At 41.8% G+C, this 21,083-nt stretch overlaps 1 protein-coding gene across 1 annotated transcript; it reads right to left on the bottom strand.

Moving 5' to 3' along the window:
* Positions 1-482: 482 nt before the first annotated feature.
* LOC117546756 (collagen alpha-1(VIII) chain-like) lies at positions 483-16,579 on the bottom strand. Its single transcript, XM_034217126.1, has 4 exons — positions 16,499-16,579; positions 5,446-5,586; positions 4,255-4,550; positions 483-3,592 (listed from the first exon to the last, which is right to left on the bottom strand). Exons 3-4 carry the CDS (start codon positions 4,544-4,546, stop codon positions 1,647-1,649), a joined length of 2,238 nt encoding a protein of 745 aa, XP_034073017.1. The 5' UTR covers positions 4,547-4,550; positions 5,446-5,586; positions 16,499-16,579; the 3' UTR covers positions 483-1,646.
* Positions 16,580-21,083: the final 4,504 nt, after the last annotated feature.

Here is a 21,083-nt window from a genome sequence, read left to right on the forward strand (position 1 = left end):
AATTACTTTTTGACAACACCATTACACTACATTTAAGAGGGAACATATTATAAACTTTATTTGACAGTTCTAGTCGTAAACAAATATATTACTATGTATTGATTTGTGTATACATTAGTTTAAACTGGCTCCACCTTTAAAAAGCTAAGCAATGCTTCTGCATAATGAGCAATCTTTACTTTTAGAGTACTTTTACCCAGCAAGTATTTTTCTTGCATGTAAACTGTTGAATATACTGTAGTATTCAGTTCTCTGAGGTCACAGACTTGGCTTGTGATGACACTAGATGGATTTTGTTACAAAGGTCATTTGTCCAAGATGTCTGACCCATATGTGGCAATACATAATTATTAGAGTAAAAACCCTTTGACATTCTGGTGATCTTGTTTGCTATTTTATTACAACTAAACTGTACCAAGTTATTTTTTAAAGAATAATATACCTTTTATGTAGACAATAGCTAAAATGTGACGACATAAAAATAGTCAGGACAAATGTTTTTTTATTAGAACAATATCAATCAAAGCAACACAATTCACATATTTAAGGCACAGTTTCCCATTTAATGCTGTTCACCATTGTCCAAAAGAAATAAAAATAGGTAAGAACAAATAAGAATTTCATTCCAAAAATGGCACATCCACAGTTTAAAGAAATACAGTACAAAATAAAAAAATAAACTGACACATGGTTTTATTGGGTATGACTATGAAAATATGTTTTTTGAATGTTTGTGTTATGTTTTGCCACAGAACATTTATGATCTGCATCTTCAAATTAATTCCATCATTTAATGTTAACACACACAAATTAATACAATCCCAAATAATCAGTAGTCAAACAAATAAATTACAGAGAGTACTGACAAAGTGACAACAACCTTTTAAAGAATGGATGTCAAACAAAAAACTAAAACAAATCATGACATCGATTTGTCAAAAGCAAATATTCCATGATATATCCAGTTCAATACCTTGGACAAAATGAGAAGTACAAAATGACCATGTAGTTATTCTTATTTTAATGTCAAATTAATATGTTTACATTTCTGAAAATAATGGAAAAAGACTTTCAATAACTTAATAACTGTATGATTACCCAGCGTTCGGTACTGATAGCTGTAAGTGAAGTCATTGTACATCAAAACCGATATGTTCTTATGTGCCCAGTATACAGCGAAAAATGAAGGAAAAGTGAATACGACTTAAAGCCTTATTGCTTCAGGAATTACCAGGCCCTGACATGAACACTGATATATTGTGTGTAGATGGATATAAGAATACATGCACAATGTAAACATACGATAACTATGAGAATTGAGATATTTTGAGGTACATTTTTTTTACCGCTGCTCTCCAACACCTCTTAGATATATTAGACAAGGACCAGATATATTCATACAATGGAAATACTCTGGTCATCGTTCAATAACTGCATCACTTTTATGGACTCCATTGGTGTATGTGATGTAGGAAATGCAAAGAAATATCCAATGGAGTATGTTGTTACTTTATCTCAAAAGTGTATTCTGCCAAACCTGATTGTAAACCTTTTACCAAGACCTACATTGTACCTTTAAGACTATAATAGTTTGAACACAAACATGGTACAAAATAGCATGAATGTGTCATTCTTGTTGCCATTTTTTACATGGGGTACAATAAGAATCCGGAAAACGAAGAGTGGACATATTGACCGGCGTAAAGTCCTGAGGCCTGGTCGGACGGCAGCTGTATATGCACGGTGTCTCCTTGTCGTAACGGAAGTACTGCGCTCCCCGATGCCTGATCCAGCAAGCCCTTTGAGTATTCGTCGTATGTGTACATCACTGGCTCATTGTTCTTCGTCAGTGCTACCCACACGTTACTCCCTTTGCAGTGGACGTGGTAAGCAAAATAGTAGACCCCTGGTACGCTACAGGTAAAAACACCATTTTGGGGGTTGTAGTTCTGATTTCCATTGTGCAGGAGTTTGTCAAAGATGACAGGAGATCCTACAGGCGGGAACGGAGTAGTGAGCTTTGCTGTGAACGCAGGCATCTCAACGCCATTTCCACCTATGTCGCCTCCATTTTTCTTCCAACCTTGTTTTGTGCCAGGGTATGGGCCGGTCACGGGGAGGACCTGTCCGATGTCAGGAGATCCAGCGGGCAGTCCTGGAGGACCGGGGAGTCCGGGTTGTCCAGGTTGTCCTGTAAGTCCAGTAGGGCCACTTGGCCCAGTGTTACCTTGAGGACCAATATTACCAGAGGGTCCTAGTTTTCCTTCACCAGGATAGCCAGGTTTACCGGGTAGGCCCGTTTCACCTTTTGGCCCTGGCATCCCAGGAGGTCCGAGTGGTCCCCCTGGTCCTGTAAGCCCTGGGATACCTTGTTGTCCCTGGTAGCCTTTCCCTCCAGTTTGTCCCGCCTCTCCCCTCGGTCCAGTTAACCCTGTGGCACCAGGGGTACCAAGTGAACCCCTCATACCAGCTTCTCCTTTAGGGCCAATGGGTCCTTGAAAACCTCTCGGTCCCGGTTGTCCTTCCCCGCCTGAGAAACCCGGCTTTCCTGGAAGACCTTGGGGGCCTATGTCACCCTTCATTCCTGGATATCCTTTTTGTCCCGCAAATCCATCCTCTCCCTTTTGCCCCGGGAACCCGAGACTACCAGGAACCCCTATTGGTCCCGGTGGCCCGGGCATTCCGCTAGGACCATTAGGACCGATGACCCCTGGAAGACCTCCGTGACCTTTGTCGCCTTTTAGGCCCGGAGGTCCAGTAAGACCACCATGTCCAATGTGACCCTTAGGTCCTGGAAACCCTGGTTTACCAAAACCTGGCATGCCTGGACCCCCTGGTAAACCGTGAGGGCCCGGTTCCCCTTTCCCTCCAGGGGGCCCTGGCTGCCCTCTGAAACCATCATTTCCTGGTTTTCCAATTCCTGTCAAGCCTGGTGGTCCTGGTTGGCCTCTTTCACCACTAGGCCCCACCAGTCCTGACTCTCCAGAAGTACCAGTTTTTCCTGGTATTCCTGGTTGTCCAGGGACACCATTCATGCCAGGTTTTCCAAACCCGGGGCCGCCCGTATTGCCAGGTTGACCTGGTGGTCCGCTAGGTCCTTTCAAACCTGGCAAACCAGGTTGACCGTACCCTCTGTCTCCCTTGGGACCTGAAGGGCCAGGAAACCCAGGTGGACCTTTATGGCCAGGCTCCCCTAGACGACCAAGCTGGCCTGGCAGTCCCTGACCTCCTGGTTTCAAAATCCCTGGAAGTCCAGGGGGACCTGGGCGCCCGGGAGGCCCAGGAAGTCCAGTTGATCCTCCACCACCATTAGAACCAAGGTCACCTTTATGTCCTGGTAATCCAGGCCCTCCAGGTTTTCCTGGCAATCCTGGCATGCCAGGTTTACTGAGTCCTTGGTATCCTTGAGGACCAGGCGGCCCAGGCTTCCCTGGTAGCCCGGACAATGCCTGGCCTGGTAGCCCTTGTGGTCCTTGTGGTCCTGGCGGTCCTGGCAGTCCTGGGGGGCCCTGAATCCCTTGTGGTCCCTCTCTGAGACCTTCAACAGGACGAGGTGGAGGAGGGCCTTTCGCCCCTCTGAAGAATGTTTGACCTGTAAACAGAAGGGAACATTTGGTAGATAGAGGTGCATATTGATCAAATAAATCCACACTGATCAATAAAATACATCAATCACAACTAAAGTCGTGAAATCATTTGATTAAATGTATGATCACATATCAAGACAAATGAAGATTTGAACATTGAAGAAAATGTCAAATGCTTGTGTAATGGTGATCATGTTTAATCCTATAAAGACAGACGTGTTGCACCTGCGCTTAGCATCGTAGGTGCACAAAGACGTGCGAAAAGGCACACAACAGCAGCACAGCTGAACCTCCCTGTTTGTAACCAGTGATTCAAATTCAGATGTGTATTTTTGTGTGTTTCCCTTTTGTCTATGTCATTGCTTTACAGGTGCCCCCATCAACTGGGGTCATTTCTTTCAGCCCTTAATTCATAATGCAAATAATACTTCAGTATGCCATTTGGGAGTTGCCCTCTTTTGTACAACAAAACCGAATGATGCGATTTAAATACACCTTTAAAGGCAAATATCCCTTTGGCGACATTTTTTAAAAAGGAAACCTGTCCATTACTCAATCAAAAGTGTCTTTATGATATTTCAGCTAAAGTGTATACAGCTTAGCTTAACTGGCAAATATTAAGTGACTAAATGACAAGTAGCTATTTTCCTAACCTAAACAGACCTACCTTTGCCTGCATTCAGTGGCCTCTCTATGCCCTTTTGTAACGGCAGTGGAGGAAGATCTTTTCCATACTGAGGCAGTAATGGCCCTTCATTGCCATAAGGCAGGTGTGGCATCTCGTTCCCCAAAAACTGCTGCTGAGGAAACCCATCGTTATACTGTGGCAAGGGCGGGGGCTGGGGCCGCGGGGGGGGCTGCTTAGGTCCGTAATAAGCCCCTCCGTTGGCCAGGTGTAATAAGCACAGCTGGAACACTGTGATTGTTACATAGAAAGTGTGGAGAGGTACAGCTGCCATTTTTCTGCAGTGGAGAAGAAAGTAAAAGTAATCAATTGCAACACAGTGAATAAGGTTTTTATGCAGCTCTGAAATAATACAACGGGAAAAAAAGCATTTATTCAGATTCTAATTTACTTCCAATAATGCAACAGGATAGTGTTTTCACACATTTTAGAGTTTAACTAGAAATTGTTGATGTCTCCCTTTATATGGGTAGGGATTCTTTTGTCTTCCCACTCACTGAAGTTACATTTATTCTCTAGGCAGAAAGTAATAAGAGATGGGGAAGAAGCAATAAGCTGGATATATACAGTTTAACTTAAGAGCTGCCTCCATGTAAGCCCCCCACCAGCAGGCGGTGCTCTCCATCACACAGCTGAGTCAGAAATAATGAAACCCTCCTTTGCTCCTGCTCTCCCCTTGTTTACACATCTATTCAAACACACTTTGTAAAAGCCTCAGAGTCTCATATCCTTGAGGTGAATTACACAAAGCGCTTGCTGCTAAAACATATATCGTAATTAAGGGGCCCCACAGGGGAGGTGGTCAGCACTGAACATAATCCTTAATCCTTTAAACATGTCTGTGCTAAAGAGATTGGAAAAGTGCTGCCAAGAGCACAGTGTGAAAATAAACAGGGATGGTTGAATGTATGTTTTCCTGCGCTGTGCTGTTTGTGTGCCCTGAAACAGTACCAAGAGATGAAGGTTTTTGGAAGTAAGACTCGCTCACATTTTTCCGGGCAATCGCTAAAAAAGCAAACTATAGTGCCAGGCCTAATGCGTTTAGTTCACCAGTGCAATAAGTGTGTAACATAGGTCGCATCAAAAAATCTACTTTAAACCAAATAGTAGGAATCAGTTTGTCCTAATCGGACCTCTTATGGTTCAGTTGTGCAAAACGTCAAATTCTCTTACGTTCAGATATCCTCCAGCGTCCGGTTTCTCCTCTCCTTCTCCTCACTTTAGGTCGTTTTTACGGTTCTTTTCCAGGGCGCGAGTAGGACGGCGGCCATGCACGGGGGGAGCAGCCAGGTGTTAGCTGCAGTCCTGCTGGCCCTGTGAAAATATGAATGTCAACTTCGATGGATGTCAGATGGTGACCTTTCGCAGCGGCCTGGGGTTTGTAGCACTAAGCTGCCATCTCCACCTGGTAGACATATTTGGGCCTTGATACAGTAATGCTGAGACACACCTCGTTCCTTGAGGAATGTAGGGAGGGTTGTATCAAAATAAATGTAACTGAACTTTAAAATTACAAATCTATATCTTTGTATCCTGTAAAGACACTAGGTAATAATACATAACATGTTCTGCTACAATGTTCAACTTTTAAGATGATAACTAGTCAATTTTAAATGTTTTGGCAGTGTGCCTCATCACACCCATCCCACTAATGTCAGTGCACTTTCAAAGTGAAAGAATGTATAGATCCAGCACCATGGACAGAGCCTGTCTACCTGTGAGACTCAACTGATCCGCTGGTCACACATTTCATAACATCCCATAGAATCTGAATCCAAACACCAGCAGAATCACATTGCAAATGTACTATACATTTAAAAGCTGTTGTCGAGATGGTTTTAATGTCTGGAACATTGGGCAATCAAATGACAGGAACACGATTACATTGAAACAAATCTGGTAAACTGACTGAAACTAGTTGTTTAAGTGCTTCAATGCCCAGACTAAACAGCATTTTTAGTAAGGCAGAACTAGAGCAAAACATCTCTTTCAGATATAAAACCAGCACTGGATGGATCCAACCCACAAGCATTGATCTTCTTAATTGAACATGATTTCAAACATGTGGATTTCAAGCTGATAATTTCTAAGGTCAAAATCCCTTATACTCCCACAAGGAAAAGGGAACATATGCTTGGCGAGGAAATGAGACGACCACCGTTAAAAAAAACAAGGAGGACAGAGCTCTGCTTTGAAACACATGTTCCCTCTGACTTCCAAGGATACGTCAGGTCTTTATTAAGCAGACAAAACACATCGGATCCATTCACTGGAGATGCATGAGTAGCAGGGATCATATTGGAAGTTGGATGCAGCTTCAGAGCTTCATCAGCGGTGAACTTATGTCTAAGACACACATGGGTTAAGGACAATATAAGCGAATGGAAGGACACTTTGTCCACGTTTGACATGTGGTTCAAATTCATACATGCAATTGGCTGAATTACACATGGAAACCCATAGGTTTCTTGTAAGTTAAACAACTATTTTACTTATTACATCTGGTGTTATGCTGCCTTCTGTCTCCATAGCAAAACGAAATGTAGTCAACTGTACTGTATTTCTTTGAAGAAAGAGACAGTGTACTGGGAATGATTTCTGTCTTTCAACTTCACAGTCTGATGATGGCTGCATTCCACATAGGGAAGGTCCTGGAGTAGGAACACTTAAGGGAACTGAGCCATTGTTTACCCACAGAATTATGGTTGAATTATAAGGATACTACACGTTTGAAAACCCTGTTCAGCTAAAGTTTTGACCCAAATGAAGTATTTTCCGAAGTCCATCACCTGACTCCTTCAACCCTTGTCACAGGTAATTTCCACAAAGAACATTCTCCAGCACAACATGAGCTTTCAATTACAACAAGTGTGCGCTGATGGGACAAGATTTGTTGAGTTATTTTAAAGTAAAGGCCCTGTGGAGCTGAAATTCCATTGAATGCTTGAGGTACAGCCAATGTTTCTTACAAAATAACTCCAACCAGAATTTCCCTTGCAAATAGGGGAGTTTAGTCTAAGATATCATCCAGGAACTACATCTAGAGCTCATGACGTTGGGAAATGAGAGTGTATAATGACCGGAACTTTCAGATATTCAGACCAAAGCTTCAGATGAAAAGTGATTCCTCTCTGATGTTTTTTAACATTCAGAAGTATGACATTTACCGCAGGAAAGCACAGGTGTATTTGATCACTTTAATGGCCGCTGCATTCCTCTTAAGGGAGGTCTGAACTAAACACCAGGAATATACTTCTAGTAAGTGATGATACAAAGTATCAACATGGGCACAGCTGGGAGGGAGGCTACCACACACCTGGTCTGTTGTTCTCATCCCTTGCCATAACCAGTGTAGCATTTCAATCACATCAGAAGTGTCACCCCAAAACTATGAGGTCGAACACCTCCCTGTCCCTTTACCTCCATTGCTTTTCATGTTCACTGAGTGAGTCGTTCCGGCGCAGAATTGTGAGGATGTCCAATAAAGTTGCATTCATTCCATTGATTTGGTGACGTCAAGGTGACGCAAATCAGAAGCTATTTGATTTGTCACCTACAACAGAACCGAGACACAAAAACAGATCCAGGCCATGTTTTCCTGCAGTAAAAAACATTGCTGTGAAAATGGTCCACTGGGTCAGCTTCACCAGACAATGTTAACAACTTTTTTTCAGCTCCTAAACTTCTTCTCACAACAATTTCTGTGTGTAGCCTCATCAACACTTTTCCATTCTATGCCAAAGTTAAACGAGATGATTGATTGCAGTCTAATCTGCATAGTAGCACCTCAGCAATCCACACATTGACACCTCATATCAATGCAATTTCTCGGCCAGATGCCGACACATCCCCCAGCAATGAAGGTAATTCAATTGAATTGCAAACAAAAGCACATAACTTCAATGTACAAAAGTCTGGCATTCGTGAGACAACACTGCTGCTCACGGGATGAAATCCATATCGATTTGGCATCATTGGTTGCAAGATAACGCATTGCAATTCACTGGAGAGTTGTACCGCTGCATATTTGCACGTTATACAGCCCTTTGACTTTGGCTTTGTGTTATTGATGCAGCATGTTACTGAAAGAATTCCATCCGGCTGTATATGTATTCAGATGGTTCCGCGATAAATATCTACACGACGTGACGTCCTTGAATCTCAAAAACAAAGACGGAGCAAGAATCCTTTCCTGCTTGTTTTCTTTCTTTCATTTTGTGCATTCACTTTTGTAGACACCTCCTTAGCCCCTTCGCTTGATGACAATCCCATGCAACAAAGACTGTCATCCTCCAGAATGGATGCAGTGAAGCTCACTGCCAACACTTACAACCATAGCGGGCCCCGCTTGGTGATGAGCCACAAGTCTTTTATCACCTCCAGCTTGGCTTTGAAAAATAATCAAATTTCCATTTCTCCTCTGTGTTCCTCTGACTGATTCCAGATGCGGGACTCTCGCTCTCGATAAACAAACGATGAGGAACAGAGGCATGTCATTGCTTACAGATACGGGTGCCAGTCTTAATTGCCTGTGGTCACGTCTGGCTTTCTGTATTTTATTTCAGAGGGTCTTTCTTTCACAATAACAGAAAAGCATACCACTATTGTACCTATATGAAGACGCACTATTCATATGGCTGACGAATTGTGTGTTATTCATGATTCACAGTGGCCCGTAAAACCTGTATTTTTTCAGCAACTACAGCAGTTTGAAATCATGTAATATACACTTTTCAGAGCAGTGCGAAAACGTGTACACACACACACACATACACACACACAAAGGAATGCAACGATCAGCTGACAGAAGCATTAGAAGCGCCAAGTCAACATCTGTGGATGCACCTGTATGTGTGTGTGACTATTTGCATGTGTGTGTGAGTTGTTGCTGTTGTTACATAACTTGTAATAGCGAAACACTCAACAACTGTGACTCTCCTGCTCTCACTGCATGTGGAGCATTAAAAAGAGTACTTTATACATTTTCCATCCAGCAATAATAATAATGTTTTTAAACAGAGCTGGAATATTTCTTGTTTCATGTAATATAATTCAAGATACATCTGAAATATGTATGAGTCCTCAATATGACCTAGTTTTTCAATCACTGCTGATGAAGAATCAGGTTTTATACCAAAAATCATGTCAAATTGTGGTATTCTGGGATATACATGCGCACAAACCAATCATAGGACGAAACATTGAGAAATACAGCTCGATTATAAAATCACAAGTGGAAATAAAAGTCGGATCTTTTTGTTCCCAGACTTTTGTTAAATCAGATGTGTTTGTTTTCTTAGTCTCATGCTGCATTATTCTCACGAACCACAAGTCTGAGAACATTATGGGCCTGAAGCTGTTTTTCTTTTCTGCTGCTCTTTCTGTCTCCAACAGGTGATTCATCCCACCTCAATCAAAGAGTAACCTTTCTGTTTCCACCACAAAGCTAATTTCGATGGGAAGGTAATATCTTGGTCCTTCTCCAATTTATTTATCTCTTCCACAGCATTCCTTCACACCTACTTGATCTCTTTGCAGGGCGAAGGCCGGAGTCGCCTTTCGGAGACGTCTACCGCCTCGTTCTCGATGAGGCAGACGCGGGGTCAGCTGACTTTTACAGCCTTATTTCAAACTGATGGTCCAAATAACCACGGAGGGAGAAAGTAGCATCCGGATGACTTTCAAATTGGCAACCGCAGTGTTTGCTTACTGCTTCTCGAACCTCTGACATACACGTACGTACAGCACATAATTGCACCTACGCCGCGCGCGCACGCACACACACACACACACACACACACACACACACACACACACACACACACACACACACACACACACACACACACACACACACACACACACACACACACACACACACACACACACACACACACACACACACACACACACACACACACACACACACACACACACACACACACATCACTTCAGGGGACATTACATTGACTTACATGCATGTCCTGGAGACTTATCCTAACCTTAACCATAACCAACACATGCCTAACCCTAACCCTAACCCTTACCCTAACCCTAATCCTAAACCTAACCAAGTCTTCACCCTAAAATTAATGATTCCCCTTATGGGGACCTCCAATTTGTCCCCATAAGGGAGGCGAGTCCCCACACATGACTGTGTAAACAGATGTAGGTCCCCACAAGTATAGTAATGCTAGGACACACACACACAGACACACACACACACACACACACACACACACACACACACACACACACACACACACACACACACACACACACACACACACACACACACACACACACACACACACACACACACACACACACACACACACACACACACACACACACACACACACACACACACACACACACATACACACACACTCATTGACAGATTATCCCTCTCCTACAGCTCTGGGAACCACAAATCACCCAATGTCTGGCCCACAATTTTCATTTCAGGCAAAAAATTGGAGTGGGGGGGGGGGGGGTGAATTATTTTCCGATTTGCTGTGAGTTCTGTCAAAACAGAGTATCTGGTGTCAGTGGACAGCATTTCATAGTAGGTCTTTACATACTTTTACAGAAGTCGTTTGTGTGTTTAGAGAGGAAACACAATGACAAACAAGGATGCATTTCTCAGTCTGAAAATGTACCCTGAAGAGAGTTTGTTTTACCGGCCATGTTCCACTATCGTGCACAGCAGGAAGGAAACAGGCCTTTCAGACGGTTCCAAACTGACTCCAAGTGTTCGCCTGAGCTTTGTATGGTTTTGACACTTTTTCTTTCTTGCTCGCTCTGATATTTGCTCTGGCTCTCGAAGGGACACTCCAGTGAATGATTATTTTTATAGGCAATAACAACGTTTGGCCAATAATCAGATCCGATCGCTGATACTATGCTCACACCACAGATTCCAGTGGGGAATTCTGCAGTTTGCAGCTGCATAAATATATTTGATATACCGTGTAAAACCGGACACAATGTGCAGGAGACCACAAGTTGTCTCCCGTCTTTAGTTTTGACCCTTTCCAATTAATCATTTTCAAGTACTTGCACCCAACTTTTCCATTTTACACCATGGTGTACTTATACATACTACATTTATATGGAAGCCCTGAAATGCAAGCGAGGAAAACAATTCAGGTGATGCAGAAGTGTTTTCTGCTGTAATATTTATAATAATAGTCTAACAGAAGAAATTAAGGAATTTAGAAAGATCACCCTGACAATAAAACATGTTTCTGTTTGAAAATAATAAACACAGTGAGAAAATAATTTACCGGTAGATCAGACCTAGAACAAGAATGAACTTTTCCTTTGCTTATGCCTTTAAGGGATTCCATACATTAAAGTGGAAATATTGTAGATTTTACTCCAAAACAGTAATCTGAAAGTTTACTGGTGGCTTTTACTATTAAGAATAAAAAAGCAACATGTAAACATTTGTATAAATACAAAGTTAGCTAGAGAATTAATCTGATGTTTTTAACCTAGAGTACATTTGGTAGAATACGGAGCATTTACTTGCAGTCGAGTGTTCCTGTATGAAACATGAATATTTACTCAGTGCGAATCAATCTGATTTGAAAGGTCAAAAAAGCCCCAACTCAAATTGACCACAATGATTGATGCTTTTGCAATTCAAACACACAGCGCATGAACACAAAGTACAAGCAGGCAAATGAAACCTTCAGGAGGAGTAGTAATTGGTGAAGTGTGGAGGGTGAGGGCAGAGACCTGGTGATGATTATAGGTTTGCTTTAAGACAAGGTTTCTTAGAACCAGCAGTTTCACTCTGATGATGGTTTCCCCAGAGGAGTGTATCTCTCTCTGTAATGCACTGACTACTCCAGGGGCTTGTCGGTTGTCTGCATTTGCAAACGTTAGGATTTATCGACATGATAAAATGGCCTAGGATAATATAGTGCAGGGGTATGCAAGTAAGTTTGGCCTTGGGCCAATTGTTTGCTGAGCCACAAGATGGCGGGCCAGAACATAATAAAAGCCTAATTCAAGGAATTGATTTTGGTAAGAGGGCGCAGCGCCCCTGTTCCCCGGTTCCGAAAAAACTCTATCGCTGATAACCCTCCCCATCAACACTCTGATGCGCAGTCAGATCCGCTGATTGGTTCACTGATGATATAGGCGCCCAATCCAGAGCCTCTGGCTAGACCCGCCCAAAGAGAGGCTCGTCCTCTCTAGCCCCATTTCAGTCCCAAAGCCAGGGCTATTATCTGTATTTTAACAGACTTATCTTTTAAATTGAGGTGTATTTATTGTTCTCTTCAAAGTTAATTTTTCTCTGAAATGTTAGGGAGGATGGTCCTCCCTTTCCTCAATGGACGAGCCTCCACTGAGTAAAGTAGAGTTATTAACTAGGTAGCAGTGTTATTTAACATACTTTTATTCTGATAAGTATTGTCAAGTTCTCTGGGTTTTTGGCATTTATTTGAGTGTTTCCCCACATTTGAGAGGCTTGAGGGGCAACAGAGGACGCATGGACAACTGGAATCCTTTTTCCTTTTCTTTATTTCAACTTTTCAAGGACACATTAGGATTCTTTCAGGTTGAAAACCTTTAAAAAATATCAAAGGACAAAATAAATAAATTACAGCATGTTTTGCTTCGCAATTTAATATATTATAACCTAAATTAATCAGTAACCAAGTATTTTACTCAAACTCAATGTATTTAATAGTTAAATAAGTACTTTAATTGACCTGGTTCCCCACAACCACACATTTGCCATATGTGACCCGCTCTATCGAAATCAGTCGGAAGTCGCAACGGCTCATTTCAAAATAAACGTGGATTTGCGTAAACAAATTGTTTTTCGGGGTTCGGGTGTTTTGTTTGATTTTAAATAAACAAAGTCTTGGCTTTCAGAATATGAAACTTTTATTTCCAAAATCACACGATAAATACATGTTTGAAGCTTATAAAGGGAAGATGACAGCTCTCCCTAGCCAGTCGCCACCCTGCTCTTCCACAGCGCCGCTTCCCTCCCTCCGCTGACAGTTCCTCATGCAGCGCGCTAAACAGTGGGCGGGGCTTCAGGTGATTATGCAGCAGCTGATCTGATCTCTCTCTCAGGTCCGGTTATACTTCCCTCGCGTTTATGTCCATATCGATCAGATCCAGCTCTCTTTATAGAGAGCACCGATCAAACTATTAAGAGTGAATATCAGCCGATAATGACTGGCGGCCGATCGATTGGAGCATCCCTAATTATTACCAGACATTTTGACCAGCAGGTTTTTAATGTACCGGTTTTTAATGAATTTTACCAGATAAAAACCGGTATTTACCGGCTAACAGAAACCCTGATGTGTGACTCTCGGTCCTATGTTGTTAAAAAAAAAAAAAAAAAATTTTTTTATTTTTGATTCTCAAAATTACGGGCCAAATAGTATTGCTGGCGGGCCAATAATGGCCCGCGGGCCACCTGTTGCCGACCCATGATGTAGTGCGTGCTGCAACAAGCATGCGTCTTCTGACTGGTGACAGTAATGGGATATGACGACAGTCCAGGGAAGCCTAATGCGTTATACAGTCCCACCGTTAAATATGCCACTCAGGGCACAAATATGATCCTCCCTTTCCTACTGTCCAGATGTTTCGCACTGGAGTATTTACGAGGGATAATAAGAGCTACGACTCGGGAGTTTAGGTAGGAGATACTTTACAGTCAATCTGCATGATTTAAGATATTTACTCCCGCAGCTAATAGGAGAGATTAATGGCTACATAAACTTGGATATGAATAACAACGCCTTAGTGCCACAATTGCAGTTAGAATGTATATTTGGAGCAATTTTTCAGGCAGCAGTGGTAGTGTGTTTGGACACATGGCTTTAAGTCACAGTGCTGCAGCTGCAGATCAACACACACATTCCCTCTGAGCTACATAAACACTTCCTGTTCAGTAGGTGACAATTGTGAGGGAGTCTGAGAGAGAGAGGGAAAACAGGATGTCAGGAGACATTAACAGAGTGACAAATATTTAAAGTCACAGCCTGCTGGCCTGACAGAAGCTTCTGGATTACTCCCTGCACACACCGGGGACTCACACTGGCAGCTTCTGCTTCTGTAACCTTCACACTTTGCTCAAAGCACATTTTCACAAGTTCAACACAAACAAAAGCAAGCACTACAAACTGTGAAAGAAACATTAACATCCTCTATTATAGCTTCAAGTACACACACACACACACACACACACACACACACACACACACACACACACACACACACACACACACACACACACACACACACACACACACACACACACACACACACACACACACACACACACACACACACACACACACAGAAGTGGCCGTGTTTGTGAGTCAAATCCTCTGACGTAAAGAAATTCAGGTAATTGTATAAAAATATAGTACAATTGAATAAAAAAATCATATCATGATATTACAAAAACAAATGTACGTTAATGTTCCAGATGTTATCATCCAGATGTTTATTTGCTCTATTTGTTCACTTTCGTAAGTTGACAGATTCTCTCTCCACATACTTAAAGTGTATTCGAGTGAATTCATTTCCCATTAAAGAGACAAAATACACGCATAGACATATATATAATATTTTCGCTACAATAATCGTGAAGTTAAGTCTGATTTTGTGACAGCCCTAAACCCAATGACCTCAGACCCTTAACTTACTGTTTTTCTCAAGTTGGGGAATCTTTTTTTTCTTCTTCTTTCTAGTATGGAAAAGCATGCAACCTCCCCCAAAATGCAAGCATGCATCCTGGCTGTTGATAGCACCGCGGGTAAGCCACCCACAACCTCTCTCAGGACAATCAAACATTCGCCAAATGTATTGCCCACAATCACAAAGCTCTACATTTTCTTCATTTAAGCTTCCGTGACTTCCTCCCGTCTGCAGAACGGTGTTTTGTGTGTTTCCACCGCGCTGCTGCTGCCACATTCTGCTGATGCCAACAATCCTCTCCGAGCACCCAGGATTACACTACGACTGTTTTACGGTAATCAAAAACCATCAGCAACTTAATTGAGCTACTTCTTTAACCTCAATTATGTGAGCCCACCACATTTTCCCCTAATTAAAAGTGTTTTTCTCTCAAAGAAAGGAAAAACATCATCGCTTTCAATGGCAATAAAGGGCTGAAAGTTAGAAGCAGCTGCAAAAAAACTAACCTCTCAGTTCTATCAATTCAACCATTGTGGTGTCTTATATTGTATTAAGGCACTTATCACCCCACCAGGCCTGGGAAGCTCATTAGCTTTTCCACTAGTGCAAACAATCTGCTGTCATGCAAGTTGTATCAGCGATCAGAAAACATTCCCACCGTCCTCGCAGCGGAAACCAGGAACAGCTTCACCTTGTTAAACGCTGTCATAAATCCACATCCGGTGTGAAACAGGGTTCCCCAACTGTTTCCTGGCAGGTGAACACTCACATATTCTGTGATCATCGTCTTACCGCCGCATTGTCAACTTTTATAAATCTGATTGGTCTGTGGAAAATGTGTCTTTAGAAGCAGTCAAAAACCGGACCCAGGCTAAATACCAAAGGTTTAAAACACTTCTGGTTTAGCTTAAAAGAAAGTTGGCTCAAAGATTTATTAAACCCCGAACTTTCCAACTTGCATAGAATTCTCTGAGCCATTTTCTAAATCTGACTTAAATCCTGTTTTCTTTTATTTATGTGCAATAGCCCTCAAAGCAGAATAACCGTAGCATTTCGTCCATGCCTTCATTTTCCCTGAAAGAGGTGCAGCCTAAAATCTCCAAAATGTCAAGAAATTCCATTAACTGCTGCTAAATCCTGTCAAGATGCTGCACCGTGCATTTATTTTAACAAGCTAAAGCCTGAGTTATTCTTCCCAGGTGTCTCTTTTGGATATTGTTTTCATTTGGAAAACTGTCAGACGTTATCTGCAGAGACAGCGGAGAGCTGGACGTCTTCTGAAAACACACTTTGTCTCTCTACCTCAGAGATCTTCTTCCTCACGTGCCATCCCAAAAGCTACTCTATTGTTTCAGGAATTCAAAAAGGGCGTGATTTTGTCATATTTTCCCAGGAGAAAAAGGGAAACTGATCCAGTCAAGGCAGTGCAATCAGACAACCATGCAAGACAAACACATAGAACCTAATGAATGTGCACCAAACGGCCTATAAGCACAGCAGCATGCCAACCAAAACATGTCCGCGGTGACGCATCACTTACCTCTGTGTGCTGCTGCAGGGTGAAAGTATCACAGAGCTTTGAGGAGTTTGGGACAGACGCTGAACAGCAGCTCTGCTCAGGGGTTTGGCTTTTATCTGCAGGTGGGTGGAGCTGCAAGAGAGGAGAGGAGACGCATGAGAAGGAGGGAGAAGCAGGGGAGAGGATGTGTGTGAGGGGGGGGAACACTACTGGAACAGCATGTTTGCAGTGTTAGAAGTTATTAGAGACAGGACACAATGAGCGACAGGAGGAAGACTCCTGTGTGACTGTCGCTGCTTTCTTTTCATGCACACAGATAGAGGGCCAACGCTGACAACACTATCCATTCACAAGGTCCGTTGGATTTGATCAGCAGACTGTTTTCTCAACATTCACCGGAGAGATCAACAATCAGATCAAATACTGACCTCATTCCTGTCTGCAAGCACACTTCCTGTTCATGTAGTTATTTACCTGTGACTCAGATCTCAAGGCCAAGTTGCCAGGGCAACGTGATGAGCAGAGAGAACCTTGGCAGCCGCTCAAATAACTGTTTCCTGTTCCTCGATCAGCCTGCTTTCATCTGGGGGATTGGCACTCATTAGTAATGCTTACAGGTGGATGCTCTGTTACCACAGCAGTTAGTAACAAATCCATGTGATGTTTTTGTCTAACGTTTTACTTGGTTCACATTATTTTGATCTTAAAAAAGTTGGTGCTATTCATGGGCATCACACACATATTTTCCTAATGCTATTTGATCTATGTGATTGAATAAAATGTGACGAATCCAGTCATCATAAATATAATTCATTCGTGGGCATGGCTTTCATCTACCATTTGGTAAAAAAAATAGCAATGTGTTAATGCTCCAAAACCAACAAACCAGTGGGGAAAGAACTGAGAGTCTTCGTGGGTTCACTTTTAATTTATTTTCCTGGCCTTTTTCTCTGACATATGGGGTACGGGAACATAGTCAGAGGCATGTCCTATTTACTTTAGTTATTTACCTCATGCCACCAAAGGTTTAAGGAGTCATTTTTGTATTTCATGGTGATTTTTTCATGGGACGTTACCAAGCGTATTGATATTATAACAAAGGGATTGGTGATCTGGGTGTCCCTCAGATCTTAGTAGACCTACATCTGTCCATTTTGTCTGGTAATGGGACCCCTCGTCATAAAGCCACCTAACGACTTAGACTTAGCCGTCTGCAGACGTTCCCCTTCCTCCAGTTCACCCCTTGATTATTTGCTAAAGAAAGGAAATAATTGAGAGTTTTAAGACTGTGGCTGGCATTTCATTAAAACCTGGGAAAGTGTGAGGATTCAGAATAGAGCCAACTATTTCACAAGCAAAGCAATTAAAATCTTCACATCAGTCTGGTTCTATAATGTGACCACGGACCTGGCAAAAGGAATAGTGGTGAAGAGGGTTTTCTCTCTTTGCACTTAGTGAGTTGAATCCCAGTCTGTACACTAAACTATTCAAAAATAATACCTTTTTTAAATGTTTGATGTATCAAGTCTGATAGCACCTTTTTCCTCATGATTCCTGTCAAGCCACCTTAACTGTTTTGTGTCCTTTGCAGAGCACTTTTGTAAGGTTTTTGGCTCAAAACAACTTGACAAATGCAGGTCCTGGACTTACAGGATGTCATTAAATGAAACAATGCAAACAGTTACAGCTTTGGGGCAAGAAGACTATTAGTCCTAATGCAATGAGGCAAAACTGTATATATGTTCCCAGTTGATATACGGTGAAATGTTATGCATTATTCAACACGGTCTGCAGTGCTTCCACAGTGAAACAAGCTGGAGCCAGTTACTTTGTGCAGTGACGACTTTCTCTTTTCACGACCACCCCTGAATATTTCTGTCTGGCTGTAAATCCTTTCGTCTCAGAGGCGCTTTGAATCCGTTCTGCGACTCCAATGTTCCTCTCCATTTTTGGTGGATGGTTTGAGAGTTTGGCAGCCGGATACAAAAGATTCTGGAGACGACAGATTGCCTTCATCCCTTCATCAAAGCCAGCAGGCGGTGTGAAATGCCCAAGGTCTAACACTGATGTCTTCAAAAAATAATTTGGCCTTTTTCTTTGAATGTGTTTTTCTGACAGATAGAGGAGGCAGAAACAGCTTAATTGGTTGACTATAGCGCAAACGTGTTACAGGTTAACCCAAGAATGTACCGACATTTACCTCAATAGGAAACTTGTGCTTGTCAAACTTGGCTTTTACTTTGAAAATGAAGGGATGAGTGAAGCAAAAACAAGAGGAAAACAACAAAGAAATAACAATAACACAAGTCGTTAATGTTATTAGTATCACATGTGCTTTCCCCCCCCGACCAATCAGGTGTCCCTGTATGCTCAGAATACTAAACACAGCTGATTTAAACTCAACCAATCAAACTGAGCTGTAACTACACAATATGTTTTTTGAATAAGCCTTATAAAGAGAGCTACCTGACACCAATTAAAGGATAGCATTTTAAAATAATATTTATATTGTTTTAAATGATCTTTTTGGCACACATTTTAGAGGCAAGGTTCAAAATTATTCTTTCATTTGTTGATGTCTTAAAGTCAAGGTTTTAACTTACATTAAAGTAGTCTAACCGTCTAACTATGTGCACTTGAGTTATGGGAGCATCATCTGTCTCTGAATCAGTTCAGAGACAGTGCCACAGCTGACTTACTGCTCTGCGAACATTTCCAAGAATATGCATTTAATTAAATCACAAGAAATCTGTTTTGGATAGACGGTAACCCATGCTACACATGTGCTCGTAATATCAACATGTATTTCTCTGCTGGCACAGCAACACGCTACACAAGAAAGGAGCTTGGAGAACTCTATTGTCACTTTAATTGAACACAAACTAATACAGACTCTACTCTGCACATCAAATACATGCAAACGTGCCACTGGAGCTGCACTTTAGCTGTTTCATTTTTGAATGGTGAACTTTTAAAGAAAATATAGAACCCTCACAAACATCAATCCTGTGCTAAGAAACATTTGAAGTACTCAGAAGTTCAAATATTATTATCAAATAAATGTCACAGTGAGTAAGCCATTCACTGTGGCATGCGACGTGGGACAGCAACCTAATACATAACAGAAGTAGCGCAGCAGTATACTGTTCATTCATTTGGTTACTGCGTGTTTTCAGGCCAATTTAGAGCAAACCAAAGCACGCCAGCCCCCCGTGATATCACAGGAAAAGGATCATTAGACGCTGACCGCCTCTACCAACATGAAGGCTGATGTGTGGACAGAAACAGCAGAGGTGTACAGGGCCAATCACCTTTCCTGCTTTGTCTGTCACTACTGGACATACAGTATGTCGAGGTGTGGTGTGTGTATGCATCCCAGAGTGGATGTTTTCCTTAGAGTGACGCCATCGTCTAGGTTCAGCAGACCGGGAATAATACATGATTATACACCAATTTGCTGGCTGAAGTTAATTGGTTGGATTAGCTTCGATTTGATGACATTTACAGGGCAACAGTTATACTAGATATGGTCAGTTTGAAAGGTAAAATGTTTCCACATGTGTCGTTATCAACTTTTATCCCTTTTCTAGCAACGTTATTGTTGGCATCCAACATTTTCCATTATGCAACACCAAAAACAAGTGGCATCATGGGAGTTTGTCATTGAGTCAGCTAACCACAGTTAGTATCCCTTCATTAATCAACGCTAAGGTTTTCTGACGGTGAGTACAACCTTAAAAAACTCTAAATACAGCAGTCTACCTCGAACATGTGTTTAGCTTGTTTCTCTGATAGACAATCACTAAAACATTCAAATCTAATAAATGTATACAAAAAGCTTTGTTCTACAATAAGGATAAACTGGAGTATCTATCTCTAGTGTCAGGTCATCAATATTTAACCAAAAATGAGTGGAAATAAAAACAAAACTGCGACAGAAATGCTAAGTGTACCAGCAAAATGTACTTCCTACCAACATGAAGAGACATACTCAAAAAACAGCGCAGAGTTAAAGCTGCAGAAGCTAAAATATATATATATTGACTTTTATTCCTTAGTATAATCCAAGCTCCAGGGTGCCAGCATTCTACATTTCCCAAAATGCAACTCAGTGAACCTTTCTTGTCCACAAAGACTTTATAAAAGGGAAAGTAACCACATTCAGGTATTCCAACATTCTTAATCAATAGAGCTTCTGTGCAAAGTCTAATGTCCCTGTGTTTCTAGGCAGGAGTCTAACAGGATTAGACTACTTGCATTATGAAAAGTAGCAAACATAATGCATAAATGTTTACTTGTTCTACTTATTTGCGGTCAGTCAGCAACCAACTCCTTTCTTATATCCACTCACACAAATGCACACCTCTGAAAACACTTGCCAAAACCCTTTAGAAATAAATTGGACTGGAGTAGACAGTAATTTGATTAAAAGAACGGGGGAAATGTGTCACTCTTAGTATAACGCCTCACTGTGTACTTATACCAGAATATGCTCTTTTAACTTGTGAATAAAACAGGATGTTCTTGTTGCCTTATAATATCTGGCGTTAAAAGGGAGACCTTTTGCACTCATTTTCCATATTTCATCCACATTATGTCAACTAAG

Source organism: Gymnodraco acuticeps, unplaced genomic scaffold (assembly GCF_902827175.1).
Source record: "Gymnodraco acuticeps unplaced genomic scaffold, fGymAcu1.1, whole genome shotgun sequence".
NCBI lineage: Eukaryota > Metazoa > Chordata > Actinopteri > Perciformes > Bathydraconidae > Gymnodraco > Gymnodraco acuticeps.

Excerpts from the sequence above, each read along its gene's own strand:
- LOC117546756 (XM_034217126.1), bottom strand. The coding sequence starts at position 4,546 with ATGGCAGCTGTACCTCTCCACACTTTCTATGTAACAATCACAGTGTTC. Across the intron at positions 3,593-4,254 it reads GCCACTGAATGCAGGCAAAG|GTCAAACATTCTTCAGAGGG; the intron begins GTAGGTCTGTTT and ends TTCTGTTTACAG.